Source organism: Aythya marila (assembly GCF_965140915.1).
Source record: "Aythya marila genome assembly, chromosome: 17".
NCBI classification, from domain to species: domain Eukaryota; kingdom Metazoa; phylum Chordata; class Aves; order Anseriformes; family Anatidae; genus Aythya; species Aythya marila.
The window spans coordinates 4,284,515-4,305,279 of NC_139058.1; the positions used below are offsets into that span (position 1 = coordinate 4,284,515).

A 20,765-nucleotide genomic window follows, 5' to 3' on the forward strand; every position below is an offset into this window, starting at 1 on the left:
TCAGCTCAGGTCATGACTTTTGGCAGCATTAAAGCCTCTGCCTCAGTGCCAAGACACTTCCCTGCTCAGCATTGTCCTTGCAGCTGACAAAGGGGTTCAGGCTCTCACAGGTGGTGCAAAACTCCCCTTGCCCAAGCTTCTGGGGGCTTTCCTGCTGGGGGAGCAGCTTCCAGAGGCGGGCTATGGGGGACATACAGCACAGACACACAGAGCCATTGCAGAACCAGTGTTTATGAGGGTGACTGAGTCAGCCCATTGCTCACAAGCCACTACACAGAGGTGCCAAGCAGGGCTGCAGCATGGTGGGGACACAGCAGCCCCCCCCCACGGCAGCAGCAACAGTGCAGGGGGCAAGCAGGACATGGGCAGGGCCAGCAGATTTGTGCCACTGAGTGGGGGGGGGTCACCGAGGAGCCATCAGATTGCACAGAGCCCCTGCACCCCTGGGTGTGATGGGATGAGCAATGGGAACCAGCTCCCTGCCAGGGCAGGGCTGACCCCACAGGGGGATGCAGGGGATGCTGCACACTCACCCTACAGCAGGGCAGGGCAGGGTGTGCATGCTGGAGGCCTGGCGGATCAGCAGCCTCTTTCAAAACATGCCAAAACCCCGATACCTTCAGCTTCAGGCAGGGATTGCCCAGTACAGCATCCTCGCCAGGTGGGTGCAGGGACCCCCTACCACCAACACCACCGCTCAGGGACATGTGCAGGGCAGGAGCTGACACCAAAAAGCACCCCCAGAGCCCTTCCTGATCCACCAGGAGCCAGCAAAAGCCTGTGTCCATGTAGGTGATGGTGCAGGATGAGCTGCTGGAGCGCAGAGGAAGGGGGGAGCTGGGAGGCTCCCAAGGAGTCTGCTGGCACCTCAGGGGACAAGATCCTGAGCGCCCACCCCTCCTGCAGGGCCGGGCAAAAGTCTGTCCCGACAGGACCTTGGAATCGGGCTCCCAGTCTGCCTGGTGTGGCCGCCAGCCTCCAGCACACCCCAAACCAGCAGGCACCAGCAGCTGGGAAGAGAGAGCAGGGCTCCTACCATGCAAGCCACGCTGGCTTTCCCATGGTCCTGGCTTGGAAGGAGGTGCCTGCACCCTGCCACAGCCCTTCTCCAGCTCACACAGCCAGATCCTGCTGCAGGTAGCACAGGGCTGCAGAAAGAACCAGGATCAGGTCTGGGATGGGTAGCACGGGGCTGTCTGGCCCAGCCCCGGTGTCCCCAGCTGTGCAGGGCTGTGGGGACAGGGCAGCAGAAGGGAGATTTGCTGCACGGCCCCTGGGTGCGTGCAGGGGACGGCGGCAGGTACGAGGCTCCCCGTGGGCATGGCAGGCACTAGGTTTTGGGGGCCAAGAGCCACGGCTCCAGGGCTGGGGACAGAGGCAGCCAGCCCCACAGACTCTGCAGTAAGCACACAGGGAAGGGCGAGTGTCCCCGTGCCCTCCCTGGACGGAGCCACGCACCCAGGGGACCGGGCAGAAGGGGGTCCCTGGCTTTGTCGTGGGGTGGGGGCAGGCGCTTGCAGAGCTGTGGCCACCCAGCTGCCCCCTCCCCTGGGGCGTCATCTCTTGGCCTCATCGGTGTCCGTGTCTGGCAGCCCAGCAGCGGGCTGAGGGCTGGGCTGGACCGCTTGCACCGTCTCCTCCAGGCTGCCACTGGGGAACACCACGTAGTGGGCGCTGACACGCTGCAGCTGGGGCTCCCGCAGGTTCTCCTTGCTGTGCCAGATGCCATAGCCAAAGTAGACGAGCAGGCCTGCAGAAGGAGATGGAGAGCAGTGGCTGCAGCAGAGGAGGAGGAAGACCCGAAGCAGCAGGGCTCCGGGTCTGCCCTCTGCCCCCTGACCACCCCACGAAGCCCCAGGACCATCACTAGCCCAGGTGGTGCCCCCCACTCCCAGGTAAGCCAGTGCTGTGCCCACTGTCCGGGCAGACACAAGCCTGGTGGCCCAGTCCCAGTGGTGCTAAAGCTGCTGGGCCCTGTGCTGGACACATCTCCAATGTCAGGGGGGCCTGCAGGCAGATTGGGCCGAGATATTCCGGGGATTCTCCTTGCATGAGTGGAGGAAACCAGGATTTCCCCTGTCTGGAGATGACTCCGGTCAGTGCCACGTGCTGAAGGAGTGATGCAGAAGATTTCTGCTGGATGCGACAGGGGATGCTTAAAGCAGGGAGGCCACTGCTGCCCTGCTCCTGCTCCCCAGGGCCACACCAGGCACTTCCCTCTCCCCAGAAGGGAGCACGGGCTCCCAGGGATCATGCTGCCATGAGAGCACTCACCTAAAATAAGCCAGACTGTGAAGCGAAGCCACGTCACGTAGCTGAGCTTCAGCATGAGATAAATATTGAGGACGATGCTCAGTGCTGGGGACAGGGGCACCAGGGGGATCTGCAAGAGAACCAGAGCCATCGGTGAGCGACCTGCCAGGAACAGGCACAGCTGCTGCGTTGTAGGGCCGTGTCCTTGTCCTTACAACCGCAGAGACAGAATGGCACTGGCAAGCAAATGTGGGGAATGACAACTTGTACCTGGTCACTGGGGCTTTCTGAGAACCTTTTTTTCCTGGCTACATGCCAGGCTGGAAGGGTAGGCAGGGGAACAAGGACCAAAGCAGACCCAGTGCAATCCAGAGACAACAGGGTCCTGGCTAGATAGCAGAGGCAGGGAGCAACAACACTGCCTTCCAGATGCCTGGACTGCTCAAGGGGTACCTGTGATGAGCAGGAGGAGCACCAGGACCTGCAGGGGACATGGGGAGGAATGCTGGAAGGCAGCAGTGACCCTCGAGGGCAGCTCCCCATCAAAGGGACAGGGAGGACACCCATCCCAGCACAACCTGGGCACATCTGCTCTCAGGACACAGCCACCAGCTGCAGTGTTTTTACCAGGTCAGGGTGACCACAGCCTCTCCAGGGTCTGGCAGCGCTGCTCACACCCTGCCTTGTCCCAGCCCACAGCCCCCAAACCTACCTGGAAGGTCTGCGTGCTGCGCTGCTGCTCGTGCACCCAGATGAGGAGGAGGCTGAGCAGGAAACCCAGGCTGAAGAGGACCAGCAGCAGGGAGTAACTCCAGGTGGGCAGGTGGAGGTGGGTGTTGCCAAACACCAAGATGGAGCAGAGGCAGACGGCAGACACCATCAGGGTCACCACTGCCACCGTGACCACCTCGCCCGGGTAGAAGTCGCTGAGGAACTCCAGGTAGGGCTCGAAAGCTGCCTTCAGCTGCCCCGGCTCCCGGTGCTCTTTGCTCTTGTCTCTATCCACCAGCTGGAGCTTGTCGGAGAAGGACTCGTACTCCTTCAGCTCGCCGGTGGCGGGGCCCTCGCGGGGCTCGGGGCTGGGCCGGCTGCCAGCGGGCTGCGTGGGGGCGCCTGCCTTCTGCTGCTGGAAGCGCAGCACGATGATGCTGGCAGCCACAAAGGTGTAGGCAAGCAGCGTGCCGATGGACAGGAACTGCACCAGGGCCTCCAGGTCAAAGACGAGGGCCAGCAGGGCCATGAGGAACCCGAAGACCACAATGCCAATGACGGGCACCTGCGTGCGGGGGTGCACTCGGGAGAAGACCTGGAAGAAGAGCCCGTCCTCGGCCATGGCGTAGACGATGCGTGGCAGGGAGAAGAGGTTGCTCAGCAGGACGGTGTTCATTGCTGAGGGACAGGCAGAGGAAGGGAACCCACGTGAGATTGGGTGCATTGCCCAAACCACCCCACCTCCCAGCCCCCGGTCTGTACGCTCCCACCTCCACCAGCCGGTGCGTACTCACCGCAGATGGAGCCAGTGGCCACCAGAAATCCTGCCCAGGAATAGCCTCTCCTGTAAAATGCATCAGCCAGGGCAGAGTCAGGGTCCAGCGTGTGCCAGGGCACCATCAGCGTCAGCACCATGGACACAAGGATGTAGGCGCCGGTGGCCAACCCCAAGGAGAACGCTATGGCCCTGGGGACAGCCTTCTGCGGGTTCCTGGCTTCTTCACTGGAGGCTGCGATAACATCAAAGCCCACGAAGGCGTAGAAGCAGGTGGCTGTGCCAGCCATGATCCCTGACAATCCGTACGGGGCAAAGCCTCCCTCCTGAGCACCCCAGTTCTTGGGCTGTGCGAGGACAAAGCCCATGATGAGAATGAAGAGGATGACGCCTATGCTGACAGCCGAGAAGACGTGGTTGAGCCAGGAGGACACTTTGGCCCCAAAGGAAATGAAGGCAGTGGCCACCAGCAGGATGGTGGCCGCCAGGAAGTCCGGGTAGTGGGCTAGGAAGGGAACCTGCCAGGTGCCGATGTGGGTCTCAGTGAAGTTCTTAATTTTGTGGTTGAAGATAGAGTCCAGGTAGCCGCTCCAGGCCCTGGCCACCGCTGCACCCCCGATCATGTACTCCAGCAGCACGTTCCAACCGATGAGAAACGCCCAAATCTCCCCCACGGACACGTAGGTGAACATGTAGGCAGAGCCCGTCTTGGGTACCCGGGCCCCAAATTCGGCGTAGCAGAGAGCAGCCAGGAGCGAGGCGAAGCCGGCGATGATGAAGGAGACGATGACAGCGGGGCCAGCCATCTCCTTGGCCACGGTGCCTGTGAGGACGTACAGCCCAGAGCCCACCATGCCCCCGATGCCCAGTAGCGTCAAGTCGATGGTGGAAAGGCATCTGTTGAAGGACGTCTCCATCATGTCATCCTCCAAGGTCTTCACTCGGTTGAGTTTCTGGCAGAAGCGGGTCAGGTCCGCGGAGCGAGGCAGCCATCTCGCCATCCTGCAGGCACCGGGCCCTGCTCTCCGGCAGGACGAGGGCTCTGAGGCAGCGATGCCCTGCTTGGAGACCTAGAGGGGGAGCAGGAAAGCATCAGGAGCCCCGGTGGCAGCAGCTCCAAAATGCTCGGGTTGCATTCTGCTGCAAAAACCCTGCAGGGTTTTGCTCAGCCCCAGCACCCTCTCTGCCTGGATCCTGCACTTTGGCCAAGCCCAGGAGAGTTGGGGACAGGGTAGAAAAGTCACCAGGCATGCTTCCCCAGATTTGGACCTGCCGGCTCCAAATAGAGAGTGTGGTGGGGTCAGCACCCAGCACCGCCCCATAGCCTCCTGCAGGGCCACCAGAGCCAGCTGCCCATGCCCCAGTGACATGCCGGTGAGGCAAGCAGATAATTGCAGCACCTCAAGGGCAGCACTTCCCCACCTTTCCTATTTGAAAATAGAGCTGTGCTAAAAAAAAATAAATAATAATAATTCCAGACCAAGCAACTCAGGGCCATGCTGAAGGTTTCTCTGCTGCTTCCCCCCTGGCTCACTAAGCACCTCCCTTCCCAGGGGAAACCTTGGCATGCCAGGAGCCCACCGAGGGATTTTGCAGGGTCTGTCCCTCCCCAGCAACTCACTGCTTCCCCGGGGAAAGCCCAGGCACGACAGGGAGAAGCAGCAGGAGGTATGGAGAGGCCGAGCACAGCAAAATAAGGCCGTGGGTGTCCTCTCCAGACCAGGAGAGAGACATCCACACCTGGCGGAGCACGATGCAGAGCTGGGGACCCTCTGGGGTCTTGCAGTTAGCCCGACATCCACGAGCTGCTCCCTGCTTCCAGCTGCCCCCCTCCCGAATCCCACCACCTCGAGCTGCCCACCGAGCCACCCCCAAACCACGGTGCTCAGCAGACACCGCTCCCCAAAACCTCCCAGGCCGCAGGAAGGTCTCCCCAGCACCCCTAACCCTAAGGGGGGGGAGAGGCTCCGTGGGGAACCACGCTCACGGCGCTGCCACCGGGGGGGAGCCCCCGCTTTAAACCCGGCCCCGCTCACCTGCCGCGGGCGGCCCCTGCGCCCCCGGAGCTCCGCACCTGCTCCGAGCCGATCCGATCCAACCCAACCAACCTGATCCAACCCAACCTGATCCGATCCAACTCGATCCGATCCGATCCGATTCAGCCCCGCCCGGTCCAGCCCCGCGGAAGGGCGGAGGCCGGCGCGGCCCCGGCAGCGGGCGGGTCCCCGGCTGCGGGAGGTGGCGGGGGGAGCCCCGCAGCGCTCGGGTCGCTGCCGTTGTCCCCCCCTCTTTTGTCCCCATCAGAGGTGGGCGGCAGCCGAGGATGGAGATGTGGTCCCAAAACCCGGGAGACGAACGCAGCCGATGGGGCGAAGGGCTGAATGGCTGCTCTTCTCCGCCCCGCTGCTATCCGGGGGGGATTTTGTCTCTGTCCTCCCCATGCTCCGGAGCTCCTGGCCGGGTGGCTGGGATCGTCCCCACGCTCGGCTCTGCCCCACGGAGAGGAAGGAGTCAGGGAAAGCAGCTGGAGGGGCTGCAGGGGCAGGAGGGTTTTGGACCAGCCCATCCTGCTCGCAGTGATGCTGCGAAGCAAAAAGCAGTGCCTGCAGAAGAGCGCAGAGACCCCAGTGAAAGGGTACCCAGAGTCCAGCAGAGAGACTGAGACGCGTGATTCCTCTTCTCCAGAACTGCCCCAACTCCTCTAGAAGCAGCGTAAATCCTCTGCACCCCCAGCCCCTGCAGCAAGGAGCTTCCTAGCTCTGCTGCCCGGCACACAAACCCTGTTCCACCCCAACCTGCCTTTTAAAGGCTTCATGTAACACTCCTTATGTTTGAAGAGAGTGAAGCTCCCCTCCTGTGGTTTTATCTGAGCTCTGACCCCTCTTGGGCACCGTTTCCAGCTGGAGGAATGGAGGTGGAAGGTGCTCCAGGCCCCACTGCCTTTCACAGAACATTTTCCAGCTCTGCTGCACTCTGGGAATGAAGGGGGCAGGGTTTGGGTGTCAGTGCACCAGTGGCTTCACGGCAACAAAATGGTTTTCATTTTCTTCTCTGCTCCCATCCTAATGCTTCCTGATGTGCCATTTGATGGCGACTGAGCATGAAAGCTGATGTTTGTATGGACCTGTCAGTCATCACCCCAAATACCCAGTGGTAACAGTCAACTTGGAGCCTGTCATTTGAAACTAAGTGCTCCCATGTGCATAAATCCACTTCTATCCATGCTCAACATACCTCCTCCTTTGTAGGGGACCTTGCTATCCTCCCATTCAGCTCAGCAAAGCATAGAACAAAGCACCAGGAAATGGGCCTTGTCCCTTCCTATCATTGCTCATCAACCTTTCTCTAGCTCATGAGTAAACACAGGGCTGGCACAGCAGCTCTCCATTTGCTCACCTGCTGCCAAATGAACAGGTAGCTCAGTCTGCTTGTGCATCCCCTCTCCACGCAGCTTCTGGCATGTGTTGAGACTTTGGCAGAGCTTAAGGCCTAGCTCTGTGGGTGGCTGAAGCCACCTGAGCTGCAACCAAAGGTGCAGAAGGCCCCCAGCTGTGTGTTCCTATGGCACCTGTATGGCCGATTGCGGGCTCTGGGGCTGCACAGGAGCTGAGTCAGCTGAAAGCCCATAATCTGTTTTAGCATTTCCAGCCAGATCAGCTCCTTTGGATTACTCTCACAAGATTTGACTCCAGCCCAAATACCATGGGCAGAAACACTGCCACTACAGAAACAGGGCCAAGGCCAGCTCTGCATAGAATCAAGACTGGAAAAGCCCTCCAAGCTCACCTGGTCCAACCATACCCCTACTACTAATCTCAACCATGTCCCTAAGCACCACGTCCAACCTCTCCTTGATCACCCCCAGGGACGGTGACTCCACCACCTCCCTGGGCAACTCATTCCAATGCCCGACTGCTCTTTCTGAGAAAAAAATTCTTATAATTTCCAACTTGAACCTCCTGTGGCTCAACTTGAGGCCATTCCCTCTCGTTTTATCATTAGTTATCCGAGAGGAGAGGCCGACCCCCAGCTCCCCACACCTTCCTTTCAGGTAGTTGTAGAGAGCAATGAGCTCTGCCCTAAGCCTCTTCTCCAGACCAAACACCCCCAGTTCCCTCAGCTGCTCCTCACAGGACTTGTGCTCCAGGCCCTTCACCAGCCTCGCAGCCCTTCTCTGGACACATTTCAGGGCCTCAATGTCCTTCTTGTAGTGAGGGGCCCAAAGCTGAACCCAGCACTCGAGGTGCGGCCTCACCAGAGCTGAGTACAGGGGCACCATCACCTCCCTGGCCTTGCTGCCTTCACTATTCCTGACACAAGCCAGGATGCTGTTGGCCTTCTTGCCCCCCTGGGCACACTGCCGGCTCATTTCCAGGCCATGGGCTGCCAGCTTCTCCAGAAGAATACTGTGGGATACCATGTCAAAGGCTTTGCTTAAGTATGGGCAGACTACAACAGCCTTTCCCTCACCCACCATGCAGGAAAGGCATCACCCTGTAGGAAGGTGTCACCCTCTAGTGACACAGATGCACTGATGTGGGGGGCTGGAGAGAGAAGGAAAACTTGCAGCTGAAAAAAAAAAAAAAAAGAATATCTGCATATTCTCAGCCTTATACCTCCTAGTAATGCTTCATGTGGGGGCTGACTAAATTTTCCTCCACTGAAACTGGGCTGATCAAACGCTCCCTTGATCACGAGCTATCCCAGATGATTTATTCTCTTAAAATAAATCTTTTCAACCGATTAACCATGTCGGAGCGCTCCGCCACCCTCCACCTTGCTCAGAAAGCCCCTCTAAAGCACAACCTGAGGCAGACCGCAGACATGGAAAATTTCAGCTTGGATTGTTTGCCTGGCAGAGCCGTAGGCTGCTGAAACCAGATGGTGGGAGCATGAAGCCCAAGCGCTCCCGCTGGAGCTCTGCTGCCGTTGTCATGGTACCACTGGAGCAGCCTGCCAGGCGCTGATCACAGAATCATTAAGGTTGGAAAAGACCTCCCAGATCATCTGGTCCAACCATTCCCCTGCTGCCAATATCACCCACCAAACCAGGTTCCTAAACACCGGAGAAAGGCAGCCTGGGGCAGAAGGCAGCAAAGCCTTGATGTTTTAGCAGCTGAGTGCAGGGCTGAGGGTCAAGTAGATACAAAATTCATGGTAATTCTTGGGGATTCTGCAATAGGGCAATTCCCACATCAACCTACTTTCCAACTGGGGATAGTGACCCCACAAGAGATACACCTTCTGTCTGCAATCACTGAACTGCAGTAGCATGATGCTGTGGGGGGAAAGTCATGATGGATATGGGAGCGTGCCTCAGCCCTGAATTTGCAAAAGCCTCTTTGCTTCTCACAGCGTTGCGGAAAATCAGAATGCTGTTGCATTTGCATACATCAGCAGGCAACACCACCACCTCACCCTACTGAAACACCACCCACAAAGTCTCCCAACACCTTTGCAGTTTCCTTGCTTCAGCTGGGGATGGTCCCAATTTGCTGAAAACCCCCATGGCTTTAGTGATCTGCTTTCATAAGAACCTAAGGGCTTACAGAAGTGACACATTTCCCAGCTTCAGCAATTAACAGCATTCTGAACCTTCTAACACTGCCTTCTACTGTGAAAAGAGGTAGCAATAGCAAAGGATGCAGGCAAGAGCAAACAGTAACACAAAGAAGTCTCCCAAATACAATCCTTTGCTATAGGAATGCTAGAGAACCCTTCAACAATGATCTTTGTGTAATCAAAGCCCTTGAACACACTTTGGTAAGAGTCCTTGATCCATCCCCAGCAGCTGCTCTGGCTTGAAGGGCTGTTCATCCATGAAGAAAGCAACTGCTTTCAGTCTCTGCCTTGCCCATCCCATTTCCTGTGAGGTCCCAACATTGCTTCAGGTGTGCAAGAAATGTGCTGGTGTCAGGTGATGTGCAATGTCTTTTAACCAAGCTCTCAGCAAGTGCTCAGATTCTTCCTGTGGACCAAGTCTGGGGGATGCAACCAAGAGTAAATCAGCTCAGCCCTAAAAGTTCTTAGGAACTCTCCAGCTCTCTAGCTTTAATCTAGTGAAGCCCCAAACCCATGCTTATCTAGCAAGGATGGAAAAACTGTGTGATTGCTGACATTTAAAAAAGCTGCAGCCCCAGGAGGCTGTACGCAATATTTTATTTCTATCCATTTGGAAACTGTTTTGAAGTAACAAAGCAAAAGCTCTGAAGCCTTTTCTGCTATCTGACTCGGGTGGAAACACCACTGACATCACATCACAGTCCAGTGCAGGTGGACAGAGGCCTCCCTTAATAAAAGTCAGAGGAGAAGCCTATACTGTTAACTGCCTAAATGTCTCTCTGTAAGGGGTCTGCCTGTTTAGGATGTCGTTTCTGCCTCAGCACACACAAATGCATCTTCTTGTAGATAAACTTTTTTTTTTCTCGCCCACCCGCCAGCTATCTGCACACTAAGGCTGCACCGGAAGGTATTGGAATGCTTTGCTTCCTGTCTGATAGGACAGCTGCTCACATCTTCCACCCCTTATCAGAGACACTCATTCCTCCTTGACTCAGAAGAAGAGATTGTAATTTGGAGATTACACTCCTCACAAATTCAGCTTCACTCCCCTGGATAACAGAGAACATCCATACATCAGTGGTTTGGGTTTGCTGACTTGATGCCTACAACAGTCTCTCTTGACTTAGTAGACTGCCTCAGTGACACTGCAGGCTGTAACGTGGCAGATTAACGCCCTCGGTCACCTCTTGTCTTAGTGACACTTTGCAATGCCGCAGGAACTGCAACATGCATCTTGTTTTGAGGAGTAGAAAGGCAGTCTGAAGCTCTCCTGCTTCGGACTCTGCTCTGGAGGTCTGCTTCTCCCATCTCTAGAGGTTTCCTAAGGGACACAGCTATTTCTTCTACAGCTGCAGACCAGTAACCCCTTCCTTATATAATATACAGCAAATGCATTAACAGCCTATTCTTTAGAGGGAATTCAGAAGAAAACTCTGGAAAGTAAACAGCAGATTTGCTTGTTCAAGAGAAGGCCTTCTCTGACTCAGATTCCTTCTGCTGTAACTTCCGAATCAGTTCCAGCAAGTTCATCTGTAAAGTCAGCTCCTGTAAAGCAAAAAAAAAGATATTTTTGCAAGAATAAAATGATCCCATACCCTTATGCAGGAAGCAGAAAGGACTGGTTTGTACCACCCACTCAAGAACGAGTAGTCCTAAGGGAACAAGAGAAAAAGCTTGCAGATGCAAAACAAGGGCTTAATCTTAAGTGTTTCTACAAAACACAAGGCATTAATAACTTAAATCTGCTGCAAACTATAGCTGCATCAGGAATCCCAGTGCTTTACAAATTGTTACTGGTTAAAAAAGGTTCTTTCTTCTTGACAGTTGTTGAACAATAAATCCAGTGAGGGCTGTCAGGCTGGCCAGTTTAAGGTTTTCCCTTTTCTACCACACAGCCTTCAGTGGAGGAGAGCAACAGTGTCCCCTTGCACACACAGAGCCACACACTCTGGGGGAGGTTCTCCAGGTAGGCACAGCTCCCCTCCATTGTTCTTGAACAACTCCAGTGCCTGATCCTTTTACAGGAGACAAGGGAAGGAAGCAGGAGGAAATACTTTGTGTGCTTTCCAACTGGTTTCTTCTAAGGTACATGCAACACACTGCTGTGCTGGTGTATACAATCCCCTTTCATTCTTCAGAAACTCATTTTTCTGTGACTGCCACTCAGTTGAGATCACCATCCCCTACAATCACCAGCATCAGCTTATTGCTTCCTTATACTCCCCTTGCCATCTGCTTGTTCTTCACTCAAATTTATCTCACAAGCCACTTAGCAAACAGACTGTATTACCCCTGCACATGGCAGATTATCTAATTCAGTAAACCCTGGTTCTGTGACGCAGGCTTGTAGATGTTACGTTATGGAAATAAAAACCTATTTTTGTAAATACATATATATATATATATATATCAACAGCATAAACAGGCAGTTTATATAACAGACTGGGAAGAACACATCTGCTGATGGAAATGTATGAAGAACAACAGATTTCAGCAGTGATTTCTTGTATGATGGCAGCATTCATAGATGCAAGTCAAGGTCTGGTTTACCAGCTACCATAAAGGCAAACATAAATAAGAACAGCAAATAGGAACCCTGGTAAGAGTTACTACTTACAAAAATGACATAAAAGGTAGGGGCAGGAGGGGAGACAAAGAGCTGCTTTCAGTATGAGTAATAGTGGCATAAGAAAAAAAAAAAAAAGGACTTATTCAAGGCTACACAAGCAGGAATCTTGTGAGTTTTAGAAAATCGCTGTTTAACTAACTTAGTGTAAGCCAACTTTTCTCTCTAGTAGGTTTTTATCAAAGCTAAATTTAATCAGCTGAAAAAAAAACAGTTAAGAATAGTCTGTTCCCACATTCTCTGCAAACTTCAGTGGCATCATAATGAGACTTTGGAATTTTCAGTTTTCCATTCCTGTGGTGTTGGAAAACAGAAGAAAAACAACAACAACAACAACAAAAAGCTAGGCAACTGCTCTCAAGTTTTAAGAGCACTGGAGAAACATAGAACAATTCTCTTATCACAGTCTGATACAACTATCTCCAGTAAGTCACAGGCAAGAATTAATGAGATGCCTTTTAAAAAAATAAGAATTATTGAAGGCAATTTATATAGCTAAGCTAATCGCAAAAATGACAAACCTACTTATCCATTTATTTCAGTATTCCATGGACCTGTTCAAGGGTCACAGGACTGCAGGCTGTTGGCACAATGTTTCTTCCATCCACAGTGGGAAAAACACTGCAGAAGGTTGGGGATATTGCCCTCTCTAACGGGTTTCTGTTGCTTCAAACCCACTACCTGGCCTGCCCAGAGCACATTACACATCAGCTGATGAGGCAAAGGACTGATCATTCTTCTTCAGCCAGCAATTCAGAATTCATTAATAGAGTAAGATTTTAAAAAAATCAATAAAAAAAAATGTTAGCACAAGAGCACTGCCAGATCTTACACTCGCTGCTTAACCACAAACCTACCTGTGGGTTGGTGGTGATGTAGAAGCCTGATACCCCCGCCTTCTCCAGAGTGCTCTGCTGGTCTATCACTTTTTGGTCCAGTTCCAAGACAATTTTCTCATCCATCATTCGCTGTTCCTCTCGAATTCGTTGCTCCACAGCCTGAGGTGATGATATGCAGCAGAAGAGTGGATTATTCACCTCCCTCGTATATTTTTCTCATCTCTAAGTCTTTTACCAAAACCAAAGAGCTACTAGATCCTCAAGAATTCCAACTGTGACTCTAAACTCCGGCCTAGACTCTTCCAGGGACAGTAGAGGGCAGCAAGCACGGCCTCAGATCTTACTTGAGTGACTGCCATGCCTTATAGCAAGCTACCTCTCATGAAAGAGCAGGGAAACAGCTGGTACTAGCCTAGTTTATGTGCATTCTGAGGCTAAAAAAGAGACCATGAGCAACAGATCACAATCTGAATAACTTTTCCTTAGGGGCAGCAGGATGTAGCTGAGTACTCCAGCAGCACGTGTGCTAAAGAAGTCCGTAGTCCAAAAAACACATATCCCTCGCAGCACTGATGATGCTGCAGGAAGAAAAGCCACAGAAAATCACCACAGAGCCAGTTCAGATGCCTCCATGTTCTCTGAGCACAAACATGTACAGAGCTGGAGATTTACAGCAGACCCAGTTCCCATTTATTGATTAAGGAGTCGAGCTCCTCAACTCCTAGCTTTGCAATAGGAAACTCAGCTTATTTTGGATGGACAACAGCAAGTTGAAGCTTTGCTTGGAACTACAGTATGCTGGGGCTCTATTTCTGGCAGATGAAGGATATCATCAAACAAACACTTTCCAAGTAGCCATACCAGCAGATCCCTCCTGCCTTGCCTTTGCAGAAAACTGCATTACCTCAGAAGAATGAATGGAAGAACAGAGCAATGTAAAGGTATGAGTTCACTGCCTAAGCACAGGATGGCAGAGCAGGAACTCACTTGCCACAGACATGCAGTGTAATGGTGGGGTGTAAGTTATCCTCTCTAGCTGGAACACAGTGATCATTTGCTACTTCAGAGGCACACTGGAAATCAAGTGTTGAGAGCATGCTCTACAGAGGCTACTATATTCTGCTAGCTGCAGAAGTGGGCTTGGCTAGTCACTTATGGAGAAAATATCAACCTACTTGGCTAAAAGGAACACTTTTAGAGAGGGCAGAACAAAGCAGAAGGATTGCAGAGGTTGGGGAGAGCCCAGATCCAACAAAAAGCCACATATGTGCACTGCTAAGGCAATAAAATCTTACTGGGCTGCACTATAAAACAGCCTTCCTTCTCAAGACACAGGGAAAGTCAGGAAACACCAAATCTGCTCTAAACATAAAGGAAGGCTCCTTCTCATGTAAGGACTAGATGACAAGTTTAAACATTTTACCCATGCAATGTTGCTCCTTTGTAACATGGTAAACAAAGGCAAGCATTTAGCTAGAGACATTCAGAGCAGTAAATAATCCTCACTGCACAGAGAGGGAGAAGTCACTAGGTCTGGGATTTCCTGTGTCAACAACTGTGGTTTAAAAGGCCTGGGCAGATCCATCTGAAAGGGAGGACAAGTTCTACAAGTCCTGTGGAAAAGCCAGAATCTGAATGACAGTGGCCTTAGTCCTGTAGCATGAAAATATTAGCTGCTGTCTGCAAAAGGCCTGACCCAAACAAAGGGGGTTTCAAAAACCTGACTGGACAAACTGTGAACAAGTTGAAGCAGCCTCAGAGCTTACTCTGCTTTGAGCAGGAGTTTGGATCAGACACCTCCTGAGGTCCCTTCCAACGTTAACTATCCCACGAACCTAAGAAAACTGTGTTTATAAATTCTTTAGTCTGGAAGGCTCATAATCCTTGTCTGTGGAAGATTCAAATCCTTTGGCTCCCACATTCCCCAAGGACTTTCCTTCTTCCTGATGGCCTTGGAACAAAGGAGTAGGTACCACACCACTGTCTTCACTTAGTCCGGTGCTGAAGAAGTGATTTGCCAGTCCTTGGGCTTGAAAAATCTCTTTAAATGAGATTTAGTTACCTGCATACTGTTTAGGGTAGACGTACAGAAAAGTACCAAAGACTCAGAGAAAGTAAGGCTTAAACATAAGCTTCAGCTCAAGTGGCTGGTAGGCAAGGCCAAGATTTTAAGTGCTACAAATTCCATTAGGAAGCTGGACATCTAGAAACTACAACTTGTATTGTCCCTCCTGTGACTGGTCCCAAGCTATTTCACAAGAACTGGTCTTCAAAACCTTTAACCACAGAGAGCAGGTCTGATTAGAAATGCAGCAATTGTTGCTAAGATTACTGACCTATTCCCAAAATGCTCTACAGAGTTTAGAATAACAGAGCAGTTATTCTGTCAGAGAATAACAGCACGTATAAAAGGGAAGAAGTAAATTCAGTAACTTCCTCCTGACAGAGGAATAAATAACACAAAAAGGCATGGGGAAGGTAAAAATATGTAGGAAGTTGTGCATGATATAATAAAAGGAAAAACAAAACACATAATATGGATGATTATGATCTAATGTGAATCAAGTCCACTGAGCAAATACAATATTAAAAATGCTTTAGAATCAGCAATATAGATCATTACTTACTGCTATGCTGCAAGTGCAAGTTATGCAGACACAGAATGTCTAATATAGGTCCACACTGGCTTTAGTCATCTCAGTACGAAATGAGGGAAGTGAAAACAAAAGATCCAACAGTGAGCTCTAATACCACGGTTGTTATGTACAAAGGTCAGAAAATCGCTTACCTTTAAACAGTTATGCATTTGCCTTACACGTAGTAAAGTAATTTCATGCATACATTTCAATTATATGAATTAAGAAAACTAGCTACTTGTAATTTCCCTTACTTTAGTGATAAGATAGAGACAGTTTTATAATGTATAGGTAAGATGACTTTCAGACCCTTGGGACTGAATTTACCACTCACGCTGAAGATCCTTTCTAGAAATGCCTTGAGAAACAGTAAGAATCAATTTTTGGTTTTAGTTATCTTAGGTTATTTCTTCCTTATCAGTGTAACTAAGTAAAACACGAGTTTTGAGTGTTCTCTGCTTTCTCACTTTCTAACACATAGTGGTATATTTTATGCCTGTTTATATTTTGCATCAACTTGCTGTCTATCCAGATGCAGGCTTAAGCTTGTAATATAGCAAACAGACTCGTTAGCATATTGTGGAGAAGGCCTTGCTCTTTTAGAGCAGGTTCCTCAGCTTCCATAATTGTCAGATCAGGTCTGGGCTCTAACTGCGCTAGACAGCAATAGCCTCGGGCAGTCGTCTAGTCTGTCAGAAAGGACTGAGGGGTCAAAGGGGCCAGAAAGAGGACCATCCAGCTGGAGCAGAGAGCCCAGGGGTCTGTGAGCATGGCCAGACAGGATGGCTGGCAGCTTCCAAGGCTTCAAGGAGGACTAAATAAACCCTTTGGACGTGCCAAGCACTGTGACGCCCCCTGCAACAGCAACAGCTCCTTGGGTGGGACAGCTAGGCACAGCCTTGCAGCAAAACAGCCGTAAGTCCCAGGGAAGGGGACATTGTGAAGGGTACCGAGGGAAACTGTGCCTGCTTGCTCGCCCCTTACCTCCATCTCCCGCTGCTGGGCGGCACGGAGGATCGGCAGGTTGTGCGGCCTGCAGCACTGCTGGGCCTCCTTGTGCCGGTGGAAGAGCTCCTGCTTCAGCCCTGCTTGGGGAACAGGGTCAGGACCCTGCAGCTACCACATCCCCTCCTTCCTCCCTCCCTCCTGCCCTGTCCCCACAGTGTCCCAGTGCCCCGCTCTGAAGCCCCACTCCTGGCTTCCCAGCCTCCCCGTGCAGCCCCTGGTGCCCCAGGCCCCTCTCCTCTGCGACCCCCCCAGTTCACCCAGTTCCCCCAGTGCCTTCACCGCCTACCCTCAAACTGCTACAGGGCTGTGTCCCCATCACTCTCTCCCCCCACCAGTGTCCCCATCACCCTCCTCGACCCCCAGTGTCCCCATCACCCCCGCTGTGTCCCCATCACCCTCCTTGACCCCCAGTGTCCCCATCACTCCCCCCTCTCCTCAGTGACCCCCCCCAGTGCACCCAGTTCCCCCAGTGCTTCCACCACCTCCCCTCAGTGCCACAGGGCTGTGTCCCCATCACCCCCCCAGTGTCCCCATCACCCCCCCCAGCCCTTTCCTGGCACCCCGCTGACCGCGGTGCTCGCTGTGCAGCTTGAGGCGCTGGCTGTAGAGGTTCTTCTCGGTGAGGTGCTGGATCTCCAGCAGCCCCTGCACGATCTCAAACACGGTCCCGTCCAGCAGCGCCAGCGCCAGGTCGCTCAACGTCGTGTAGGAGAGCCGCTGCTGGCAGGAGCTGGCGGGGTGCGGTGCGGGTCAGAACCGGCACCAATACCGATATCGATACCGATATCGATACCGATATCGACCTGTCCCGCCCCACACACCTTGGCAGCGCCTTCACGAGCGCCTGCAGCTCGGAGAGCAGCCGGTAATGCCGCTCCTGCTGCCGGGACAGCTCCGCCGCCGCCGCCTCGTACCCACCGCCCCCGAACCGCTCCATGGCCCCCCTCGGCCCCGCTCCGCCCCGGTCCCGGCCTCCGCTCCCCGGCGCAGGCGCCAGCGGCGAAGCGGGAGGAGCCTGGCGGGGCCCCGTCGGGGAGCTCCCGAGTGCCGAGGGCCTGGGGAAGCCGGAGGGATGGTATCGCACGATATCGGGTGATATCGCGCGATATCGCGCCCTATCGGCACGGAGGCGCGCGGTGCCCGAGCTCCGGCTGCGCCCAAGTGGGTGCAGAGTCATAGAGTCACAGAATCATAGAATATCCCGAGTTGGAAGGGGGCCACAAGGATCACTGATGCACAACCCCTGGCTCCACGCAGTTCTACCCAAAAATTCAGACCGTGCGACTAAGTGCACAGTCCAAACACTGATTAAATTCCAACAGGCTTAGTGCCATGACAACATCCCTAGCAAGCCTGTTCCAGTGTGCAACCACCCTCTGGGTGAAGAGCCTCTTCCTAATGTCCAGCCTGAACCTTCCCTGCCTCAGCTTGACACCATTCCTGTGGGTCCTATCGCTGGTGTTTACAGAGAATAGGTCACCTGCCCCTCCAATTGCCCTCGTGAGGAAGCTGTAGGCCTTGATGAGGTCCACCCCCTCAGCTTCCTCCAGGCTGAACAGGCCCAGTGCCCTCAGCCACTCCATATATCTTCCCCTCTAGGCCCTTCACTATCTTTGTAGCCCTCCTCTGGACACTCTCCAACAGTTTCACGTCCCTTTTGTACTGTGGTGCCCAGAACTGCACACAGTGCTCGAGGTGAGGCCACACAGAGCAGAGCAGAGTGAGACAATCACCTCCCTCAACCGACTGCAATGCCATGCTCGATGCACCCCAGGGTACGGTGGGCCCAGGACACGCTGCTGGCTCATATTCAGCTTGTTATCATTAAGAAAATAGCTGTGGACTTACAGACAAGTGCTTCCTGCTCGTTGGTTACCACAGAGTTTTCAAACCCCAGAAACAGGGAAGTTTATCTGAGAGCTGCTTGTTGTTACACACTTGCTGTGGGAATGAGCCCTGACCTGCTCGGTTATTTTGGGGACAGCTATGGTGCTGCTCTGGGGGTGGTTCAAAATGTAAAGAGCTAACAAGGTCAAAAACCAAACCAAACCAAACCAAAATAAAACACCAAAGCATTAGAGTCTGGAGGTGTATTTTAAAGCGGTTCAGGATACCGACAGTCCTTCTCAAAAATGAGAACACATTTTCTGTGAGCTCCTGGTTTGTCTCATATGCTGCCCAGTACTGGAGAGCGCGTTCAAAGTATCCCAGTGCTGCATCGTGTAGGCTGTTAGAAGTGTTTCCAATCACTTCATCTGTCAAAAAATCTTCAGCGTTGCTGTCAGGTATGTGAGCTTGGCAGCAATGACTATGCGGCCATTCTGAGGCCTGTTGGTACACTCTGCTGGGACCAAAAGGTGCCGAGCATCTGCCAGTGCCCAGAAACCACGGCTGATCTTCGAGAGTGCAGAACTCTTCCTCCTCCCTGAATGGGAGCTGCTGCCCTTCCTTCTCTACAAAAACACAGGATGTATTTTTGTTAAAGAAATCGTTATAATCATTACAATGCTGGAGCAAGAAAGGGCGAGGAAGCTGTTTGAGGACTGACTAGGGGAGCATTGAGGAGGGAGCGATCAGACTGCTATGGCTGTGTTGTGAGGGTATGGGAAATGTCTTCAGATCCTCGCTCTTTTAATTTCTTAAAACACATGGAATTTATTAAGTTCATTTCAACTTCAAATGCACTGTTGGAGTGAAAATATTTTCTTTTTGTGAGCACTTTTGTGCAGGTAATGAGATCAATATTTAATAGGTTTCTTGTAAGGCAAGGCTGAGTTTCAAATTAATTTCAGTGGTACACATGAAGAGATTCCTGACTTGAGTTAGCAAAATGAAAGATACACTGAAATGCATTAAAAAGCTTAAGAAGTGTAATATTTAATATTGCTTCAAAGCTTACAAGAACTGCATTGTATATTCGAGGGGAGTAGAAATGTCCACTTTAGAGAAGAATACTTAGCCTCTCCAGAGAAATTGGGCATCCCTAGAATGTCCCTGAATATAAATTGTCCTTTTTTTTTTTTTTTTTTTTTTTTTTGGTTGGTTGGTTGCCTCATATTTCTACCCAAGGATGGTGATCCCTAAATCCCAGGTCCTGGAGAGGCTTTTGGTGGGCTGATTACAGATCCCTCTGCCTCTGGGCTGCTTAGACCAATGCTTTGTACAGTTAACTCTGCTGTGTCCGTCTGTCCTGCTCTTCCCCTGCTTGGCTGCAGCGGTGCAGCAGTGTCTCTGGGAAAAGGCTGCAGTGTATTTTTAACAAGCAAATCAACCTACATTTTCCTAACCCCGTTCTCAGGAGCTGCCAAACCGTTTTTGCTGAGCTGCAGCTGCCAGAGGCAGAGCCGTGGCGCAGAGCCCGGCTGGTTACAGCCTGCTGAGGTTCCAGGGAATGGAAAACACGGGCTTTTAATTAAAAGGTATTAGCCGTGGTGCTTGGCTCCGGCTGGGGCAGCATGGAATACCAGCATAAAAGCACTGCTAGTCTATTAGCTCAGCCCCCAAAACCTTACCATTCTCTGCCACAAGTATTTAATAACAGCTCTTGCTTGATGTGCGAGTTTGGGCACTTGGAGCAAGCTGTACAGGGCTGGAGCCCTGCTGTGATGCGCTCCCATCCCTGTGCTGGGTCCTCGTAGCCTCCTGCTCCCCGCGTGCTGTGGCTGTGCCATTGGCACTGCTCACTGCTGCACTCCTCTTGCACCAGCTCTGCTCGAGCAGCCACCGGTGGGCTGCTGAGCACAGCCTGGAGCCTTGCATCAGCACAGCCCTGGAGGTGGCCATGGCCGTGATGTGGCCCATGCTCTGGTGTCCCCATGCCATCAAGGTTGTCACAAACAGCCCTGCAGAGCAGGGCTCCTGCTGTGCACCAGCTGGCAGGGACTTGAACCGTCTTGAACTGTTGAATCAGCTTCCTCCTGGGATGAGATGCAGCTGGAATTGAGCAACTTTGGATGTCTTGATCTTTGCCCTTCCCCCACCTGCATCCCAACCAGGCAGCATTTTGCTGTGCCAGGGGCCTGTTTCTCTCTGGCTGTGTCAGGGCATCCATCCCCTGGCCATGCAGCCTGCAAACCCTTCAGCAGCCTCGCCTGCCCTGTAGTGGGGCCAGGACTCCACCCGATACCAGCACCAGACATGTGGGCCCGCTGCTGCTGAGGACAGCCCTGAATGCAGCCTGCCTTGTCCCTGTCCAAGGCATGTCTCACTTGTCATGGAGCTGCCCCTGTTTTGAACTCTCCAGCCCATAAGCCTGCTTCACCAGCTCTGTCTTTTCCACCCTCTTTCCAATGCTCTTTCTAGGGGGAGCCTCAGCCCATCGGCGCTGTGACCCTCTGCAGATTTAATGCCCCTTG

General features: G+C 52.7%; 2 protein-coding genes across 2 annotated transcripts; both read right to left on the reverse strand.

The window, feature by feature from the left end:
* On the reverse strand, positions 1–9,641 carry SLC7A4 (solute carrier family 7 member 4). Its single transcript, XM_082774342.1, has 5 exons — positions 9,499–9,641; positions 3,759–4,809; positions 2,966–3,642; positions 2,275–2,383; positions 1–1,750 (listed from the first exon to the last, which is right to left on the reverse strand). The coding sequence occupies exons 2-5, from the start codon at positions 4,738–4,740 to the stop codon at positions 1,557–1,559; spliced, it is 1,962 nt and encodes a 653-aa protein (XP_082630468.1). The 5' UTR covers positions 4,741–4,809; positions 9,499–9,641; the 3' UTR covers positions 1–1,556.
* A 254-nt stretch (positions 9,642–9,895) lies between these two features.
* On the reverse strand, positions 9,896–17,353 carry DGCR6 (DiGeorge syndrome critical region gene 6). Its single transcript, XM_082774341.1, has 5 exons — positions 17,232–17,353; positions 16,980–17,140; positions 16,387–16,487; positions 12,785–12,925; positions 9,896–10,846 (listed from the first exon to the last, which is right to left on the reverse strand). The coding sequence occupies exons 1-5, from the start codon at positions 17,345–17,347 to the stop codon at positions 10,763–10,765; spliced, it is 603 nt and encodes a 200-aa protein (XP_082630467.1). The 5' UTR covers positions 17,348–17,353; the 3' UTR covers positions 9,896–10,762.
* Between the last annotated feature and the right edge of the window lie 3,412 nt (positions 17,354–20,765).

Coding starts and splice junctions, on each gene's coding strand:
- SLC7A4 (XM_082774342.1), bottom strand. CDS start 4,740: ATGGCGAGATGGCTGCCTCGCTCCGCGGACCTGACCCGCTTCTGCCAG. Junction 3,643..3,758: donor GGCCACTGGCTCCATCTGCG/GTGAGTACGCAC, acceptor CCTGTCCCTCAG/CAATGAACACCGTCCTGCTG. Junction 2,384..2,965: donor GCAGCACGCAGACCTTCCAG/GTAGGTTTGGGG, acceptor GTTCTCTTGCAG/ATCCCCCTGGTGCCCCTGTC.
- DGCR6 (XM_082774341.1), bottom strand. CDS start 17,347: ATGGAGCGGTTCGGGGGCGGTGGGTACGAGGCGGCGGCGGCGGAGCTG. Junction 16,488..16,979: donor GCTGCACAGCGAGCACCGCG/GTCAGCGGGGTG, acceptor TTCCCCAAGCAG/GGCTGAAGCAGGAGCTCTTC. Junction 12,926..16,386: donor CCCAGCAGCGGGAGATGGAG/GTAAGGGGCGAG, acceptor TCATCACCTCAG/GCTGTGGAGCAACGAATTCG.